The 7,032-nt window shown below is 36.2% G+C and overlaps 3 protein-coding genes across 3 annotated transcripts; 2 read left to right on the forward strand and 1 right to left on the reverse strand.

Moving 5' to 3' along the window:
• The first annotated feature begins 76 nt into the window (after positions 1 to 76).
• LOC149733910 (microfibril-associated glycoprotein 4-like) lies at positions 77 to 3,222 on the forward strand. The gene is made up of 8 exons (XM_089880871.1): positions 77 to 404; positions 461 to 577; positions 1,233 to 1,375; positions 1,489 to 1,585; positions 1,662 to 1,758; positions 2,261 to 2,325; positions 2,446 to 2,599; positions 2,880 to 3,222. The coding sequence occupies exons 1-8, from the start codon at positions 230 to 232 to the stop codon at positions 2,974 to 2,976; spliced, it is 945 nt and encodes a 314-aa protein (XP_089736997.1). The 5' UTR covers positions 77 to 229; the 3' UTR covers positions 2,977 to 3,222.
• A 115-nt stretch (positions 3,223 to 3,337) lies between these two features.
• On the forward strand, positions 3,338 to 5,343 carry LOC149733911 (inosine-uridine preferring nucleoside hydrolase-like). The gene is given in 7 exon segments (XM_089880869.1): positions 3,338 to 3,818; positions 3,930 to 4,018; positions 4,020 to 4,071; positions 4,190 to 4,249; positions 4,313 to 4,424; positions 4,570 to 4,763; positions 4,856 to 5,343. Coding segments are annotated over 7 exon segments (990 nt in total). The 5' UTR covers positions 3,338 to 3,620; the 3' UTR covers positions 5,141 to 5,343.
• A 27-nt stretch (positions 5,344 to 5,370) lies between these two features.
• On the reverse strand, positions 5,371 to 6,881 carry LOC149733912 (aurora kinase-like). Its single transcript, XM_089880874.1, has 2 exons — positions 6,730 to 6,881; positions 5,371 to 6,559 (listed from the first exon to the last, which is right to left on the reverse strand). Exon 2 carries the CDS (start codon positions 6,547 to 6,549, stop codon positions 5,632 to 5,634), a length of 918 nt encoding a protein of 305 aa, XP_089737000.1. The 5' UTR covers positions 6,550 to 6,559; positions 6,730 to 6,881; the 3' UTR covers positions 5,371 to 5,631.
• Positions 6,882 to 7,032: the final 151 nt, after the last annotated feature.

Raw genomic sequence — 7,032 nt, forward strand, 5'->3', positions numbered from 1 at the left:
ATTGATTTACCAAATATTAAGCAATGTTTGATACGTCAGTTTGGAGGAAACCAGAGGCAGGTACTGTGATGGTGCATGAAATAGCCCAAGGCAGGCAAAACACGCGGAAAACTTTTTAATTTCAAGACTTTTTCTATGTTATTCGACTTAACTTTGCGATACGAGTGTGCTACGCGGCATTAATCAGGGGCGCGTCTATAGCATTCTGACTGAAACGTTGCTTACCAGAATGATTTCTTCGTTGTACTTGTGTTTGATTGTTTTGCAAACATTGTTTATTGCGCAAGTCGTCGCTCAACTAAATCTTGGAACATGTTCTCTACAATGTGATCAGTCTACTGCTGTCTTTTCATTCAGCCGAAGCAATATGAGTCGCGGTCCGCCTGGAAAGCGTGGACCTCCAGGTAATAACACGAATATGTTATTATATCGTAATTTGCAAGTGTATTCTTGTATTCAGGTCTACGAGGTGTTAAAGGAGACCGTGGCGCTCCTGCAGTTCAATGCGAGTGTAATGGAATGAATGAGTTATCAGCAGTTGTGCAACAGTATAGGAATCTCGTAGACAGTATACAAAGTAAGTATGTATATGAATCACATCTTAAAAACCTAACGTGCTTTTATAACATCAAAATGACTAACATTAGTTTTATTGGATGGTATTTTTTTTTTGTCGTGTTCATATGAATGTTTTGAGCCAATTACACGAGTTTCCACCTTTTTTGTGTTTTCTTCCGCATTCCTTCTCGGTGTAATTATTTATTGTACGTGTGTTTTTTCAAGTAAATAAGCCACTGCAGGCTTACAAAGCTGCAGGCGTGTTTAAAAAGAGGTAACGTTGCAGTTCTCTTTCTCAGGCAAGGTAGCCTACGTACCTGCTATTTAGTTATTGCTGTATTTTAGTATTTACGTTAATACCATGTTCTATTTCGGTACATATGTATATATATATATATATATACTGTTTACGCGTATCTATAGTTAGTACAGTATTTTATAATTAATGCAGTAGTGAAGGTTTGATCGGTTAGTGCACGGTGCCTATATGCCCTTTGAGGGAAAAATTTCCGTTACCCATTCAACCATAATTAGCTTATGTTGTGATCATTAAACGAAAAATGTTTAAATATTGGTATAATAAATATGTGTTGGTAAAATTTCTAGATGTAACATTGGTTTGCGTCTGCATTCATGCTAAATGTAATGTGTTATACACTGCCTGTATTCCACAGATGCTACGTTTCCACCGTCGTGCAGATACGTGCCGTTCAAACCATTGTGGCAGAAGCCTGTCTACACAATATTCCCCTTCGGCAACACAAACCAAGGCATTGAAGTTGCGTGTGACGTTATTACTGATGGCGGCGGATGGATGGTTCGTGTTTAAATTGAATTGTGCAAGCTTAGTTTATTACGATATAAAGCTTCGCATTCATATAATAGCACGTTTAGTGCTTAAAATACATAACACACCCAACAATTTCGTAGATCATCCAAAGGCGAATTGATGGTTCCGAAGAGTTTTACAGAAATTGGAATGATTATGTGACTGGTTTTGGAAAGATCACCTCAGAGTATTGGATAGGTATGTAAGTTGTATTGTATATATGGGATATTATTTTACAATTACTGCCATCAATACCAATACATTCAATGACAAGGTTTGGATACCATATACAACTTGACGAACAGCGGGAATTACGAACTCAGAGTAGATATGGAAGATTTCCAAGGAAACACAGCATATGCTAAATACAGGTACATATGTAGTAGAGTGGGGGAAAATGGGACATCTACTCATACCATTTTCTCGCCCAATTTATGGTAGTAAACAAAAAAGTTCAAAGAATTATAAAACTTTTCCTTACAAGTCACACAGACCGTTGTTAAATGTTAAAAACACGATCACGATATTTGGATATTATGTGCTAAGAGTGTTCCATCTTTCCTCACCCTACTATAATCACCAGCACGTAACATATAGTAGGATGGGGGGAGATGGGACAACTTTAGCACATACTATTTAAATATCCCGATCGTGTTTTAAACAATTAACAACGATCTATAGTCGTGAGGATAATTTTTATAATTTTTTGAATTATCATTGTTTACTACCAAATGGGACGAGAAAAAAGAATGAAAAAGTGTCCCATCTTCTCCCACCCTACTATACAATAAATATAAATTTAGTTTAACGTGCTTTTACAATACAATTCATGGAAAACATTAGGTATATATTTATTTGTCTATCCCCATGCAGGAATTTCCGACTCTTGGATCGTATATATTACACAGTGTGGATTTCTGGATACTCCGGAACCGCAGGTTTGTAAATGAAATATTATTTTTGCTCAGCATCTTTGCGACCAAATAAAACAAAGTGCTTTACCTGACACGATTCACAAAACGTTCGAATTCTTATATTCGTTCTCTTTCTTTGATTAGGCGATTCAATGGAAATCAATGGTAGAAAATTTAGCACGAAAGATAGAGACAATGACGGTAGTAGTGGTTCAAACTGCGCGGTTCAGTATAGAGGGGCATGGTGGCATATTGCATGTCATGGAGCAAACCCGAATGGAATATATTACACTGCGGGGTAAGCGGTGCCAACTGTCTATTGTAAGCCTGCGTCGAATGTACTTGATGACGTTAAACCTTAAATTACGCAACGGTCTATGGCAGTCGTGAGGATAAAGTTTTATAATTCGTTTCAGACCTTTTTATTATGTGTCAACTTGTGTCAAGATATAGTGGGGGAAAGACGGGACAGCTTTAGCACCAAATATCCTGATGTTGTGTTTTAAACAATTAACAGCGGTCTATGGGAGTCGGAATAATATGTGTTTTCACCTTACTATTCTATTGTAAATTTGCAGTCAAACACCAACGCGCGCTCGGGGAATAATTTGGTATTCATGGAAAGGCTGGTTCGAATCAATGAAGTCGATTGAAATGAAAATTCGTCTGAAGTAATCTTCATTCGGCACGGTTACATCTCTTCTTTTACTGCTTTCGCTTTATATGTTGAGATTTGAGTTTTCTCTCAAAAGTGTTTTTCGTTTATTTTTATTGTATGAAAGCAAAAGTAAAAAAAGCCTTTGTTTGGCAGTTAGGCTTTAGAAATTTTGGTTAACCTGTAAATTTTAACAAGACCCTTTATTGACTTGCTAAATGCTTATTGCTTGCTAATGTAAATTAAAATTTCTATGCAATGAGTAATTATTTAGGGGATTTCAACGTCAGCTTGCTTTGTTATGTTTTTCTTTGAATTCGGTGTTTACTTGTTTCCGCTTCGCATGTTAGACAGTGGATACACAGAACATTCTGGTCCGTTTAATAATTAATTAGTACATATAGTGGTGCAGATAAGAGTGGACAGCGGACCTGCATATTTAAATAGAAGTTGTTTTTTACTTTTTGTATAGACCTGCACTTTGCATTTCGTAGAAGTTACGTGACAGGATACATTGCTGTTTCCTTGGCACATGTTGGGGTATAATTTCCTGCTGGTGTTGCGCAAAGTGTGTTTAAGGATCCCTTGTTATTCTTGGCTAAGATTGTTAAAGGAGTGGTAGGGCTATACAAAAAGAGATAGTGTACAAAGAAATAATATCACAATGGCCGCCGAAATAGAAAAATTCATTCTGCATGATTGTGATACGGGGTCAGATGATGCTATTGCGCTAATGATGCTTTTAAGTCATTGGCGCAAAGTAAAGACTGTTGCTGTAACTTGCATTGACGGGAATGCACACTTAGACAACGTCATAATGAACAATTTACGAATATTGAAGTTGTACGACCAGCTAGACAAGGTAACTATGTTTTTTTATTATTTAAATATCATACCTGAAAGCAGAAGTTTTCTTGTAATTACGTTATTTTATCTGTGTATTTTTTCTGAAATTTATCTGTGTTTTTTCAAGGTGCCAGTTTTCAAAGGTTGTCAAGGACCGTTGATGAACGTTGGTACAGCAACTCACTGTGGTGAAGTTCATGGTGTTGATGGGTTAGGTAGTACCAGATATTGAACCTGCTGCTTCACCTGATCTGCTTAAACATTTACAGGTGATGGTTATATAAGGAACTTTATCATTGATTAGCTTTTACATTAAAAGAAATGAGTGTCGCTGTTTTTAAATGTTTTTTATTGTTGTATAAGTTCAATTGTATTTTATTTGTTCAGGAAGAACATGCTGTGAATGCAATTATTCGTCTTTCAAAGGAGTATAGTGGAAAACTAACGGTTTGTATTTGGGTTTACTGAAATCCCTTTTAAGTTTTCTTTAACCTTATGTTATTGTCATAGATTGTTGCCACAGGCCCACTTACTAATATTGCGATGGCAGTTAAATTGGATCCTGATTTACCCAAGCGATTAAAAGCACTCTATATAATGGGAGGGAATAGGTATGGAAAAGGTAATTGCATTATATCAAAGTAAATGTGACCACTGTTATGATAATGTTATTTTCTGTGGATGTTCAGGATCTGCAATGTTTAGATTGACTATTTATGTCAAGTATTAATCGTTCAAACATTTTGAACACATCAATACATTAACAGGTAATGTGACACCAGCAGCCGAATTTAATTTCCTGTTTGATCCGGAAGCTGCTCACATTGTATTAAATGGGTATGCAAGTGGCTGTGAAACTCATATTATTGATTATGAGCTGACATTAACTTATTCCACACCTTGGCCTCAGTATGACAAATGGTTGTCTGATGAAAGTAACAAGAAGACAAAATTTGCTAAGGTAAGAGCACTACATAAGCATAAGTTGTGTTGTATCTGTATGAGAGGCTTATCTGAATGCTGTTACTTTTAATGCTGTATTTATAAATGCAGATGATCTTGACTACTTTGCGAGATTTCTGTCTTAAAGACAAAGATGTTGAATTTCACGCTGGTATGGCAATGTGTGATGCCTATGCTATGGCAATAGCACTGAATAAAGATGTGGCTGTTAAGTCCACTCGTCTTGGTGCAGATGTTGAAGTAGCTGGTTTTCACAGTAGGGGCAGTTTGGTTGTAAACCACTTTTCTAAAAATTTTAAAATGCCTTCAGTGATATTTTATGACGAGATTAACATAGAGTTGTACCATCAGCTTCTTGCTGAAGCATTTTTGTAAGAAGCGTATATGCTGGCTGGCTCAAAAATAAAGATTTTTAAGTACAAAATGTGTTTAAAACTAACTAGTGGACATTTGTTTCAGTGCAATATAATTTGATTGTAAACTTTTTTGTAATCAAAGCGTCAATTCTCAGCTGCTACGCTGCTTTTTGCAAATAGAATCTACCTCTTATAGCTGTTTTATGCAATACATTACAATTTGCTATTAATATGCTTCATCCAAATAGATTCTACCTTGTATAGCCGTTTTATGCAATATAAGTTTTTTAGTGAAACACAAATTTCAAATATTTTAGAATGTTATTTTTAAACAAAACAAGCATGAGATCAGAAAAGGCAGATAGAAACAAAATGCCTCTGAAAGAACAACAGAAAAGTTCAGAGTTTTTGAGAAAGTGTCTATGTACATAGAAAAGTTGCCATCTTATAATCTAGCAAAACTTCAAATGATTGAGTGGTTATTGGAAAAGGTTCAATGGAAAATTACTGTCAGTCCATAGGTCGACCATCTGGTCCAAACTTATGTACTTTGGCATTGGCTTTGATCCAGGGGTGAGCCATTACACTTTCCAGTGGAAGTCGGTGTCGTGGTTCCAACTTTAAAAGGCGACGAATAAGATCACGAGCTCCCTCTGATACATGGGGAGGGAATGAATATTTCAGTGATGTAATTCTGAGGTATGTTTCTTGTGTGCTTTTTGTTTCAAAAGGTGGTTTGCCAACAAGAAACTCATAGCATAGAATCCCAAGTGTCCACAGGTCGACGTTAGCGTCATGATCTTTTGCTTCAATCATCTCTGGTGGGAGGTAATCAAGCGTACCACAAAGAGTTTGGCGTTTAGAGGACGGAGCATGCACAGACCAACCAAAATCAGCAATTTTCAATTCCCCTCGAAGACCCATCAACAAGTTCTCAGGTTTGATGTCACGATGAATGACTTGTTTGCTGTGGCAGTAGTTGAGCGCATCTGCTAGCTCGGCTATGTACGTAGCCGACATCTCCTCTGTAAACTTGCCCTGCTTCTGCAGCTCCTTGTACATTTCCCCACGAGATGCATATTCCAGGATCAGATACACTCTCGTCTCATCGTGAAAGTAACCGTAAAGTCGCAGAATGTGTGGATGACGCAAATGAGACTGAATTTCAATCTCTCTTCGTAATTGATGCTCCACATTACTTTTCATGAGTTGCGATTTAAACAGCACTTTCAGTGCAACGATAAACTTGCTCTTTTTTTCTCTAGCAAGGTACACGCTGCCAAACTTTCCTCGTCCCAGTGGTTTGCCAATGTCAAAGTTTTTAAGTGACCAAGTGTCACTTGCATTATCTTTGGCGGAACTAGCAGTAGCACGACCAGATGTTGAAGCTTTCTCAGGAGCTTTGTTTTCATTGTTGGCAGAACTCATTTTTGCAATTCTATAAAAAAAATAAAATTTATATATATATCTATATAATTATATTGTAAAATAATAATAAATCAATCAAAGGAATTTCAGTTTCAGTAATATACATGCAACTGCTTAATAATCTAATACAGTATATAAACGAGCATATTACACATATAACAGAAATACATAAATACTTACTAAAACAAAAAAACAGTAAACGATATATTCAAAGGACGGCAGTAGCATACAGTCTGGATGTTACGACTGAAGTTCTCCCGATTCTAAAGGTTTATAAATTATATATCTACAGCATAAATGATCTGAACTGGAAAACAAAATTTAAATTAGCGATAATATTTATATTTAACACCTTTGCTGAAACATGCATTATTTTCTATTACAGTAATTTTCGCCAACTCTTGGGGTCACTTTAAACGTCCAATCTAGTTTCTCTGCTAAACAGAATTGAAGCAATTTACGAAAAATATTTAAACTACCAAG

This window comes from Ciona robusta, chromosome 7 (assembly GCF_009617815.1).
Source record: "Ciona robusta chromosome 7, ASM961781v2".
NCBI classification, from domain to species: Eukaryota; Metazoa; Chordata; class Ascidiacea; order Phlebobranchia; family Cionidae; genus Ciona; species Ciona robusta.

Coding starts and splice junctions, on each gene's coding strand:
- LOC149733910 (XM_089880871.1), top strand. CDS start 230: ATGATTTCTTCGTTGTACTTGTGTTTGATTGTTTTGCAAACATTGTTT. Junction 578..1,232: donor TCTCGTAGACAGTATACAAA/GTAAGTATGTAT, acceptor TGTATTCCACAG/ATGCTACGTTTCCACCGTCG. Junction 1,759..2,260: donor ACAGCATATGCTAAATACAG/GTACATATGTAG, acceptor ATCCCCATGCAG/GAATTTCCGACTCTTGGATC.
- LOC149733912 (XM_089880874.1), bottom strand. CDS start 6,549: ATGAGTTCTGCCAACAATGAAAACAAAGCTCCTGAGAAAGCTTCAACA.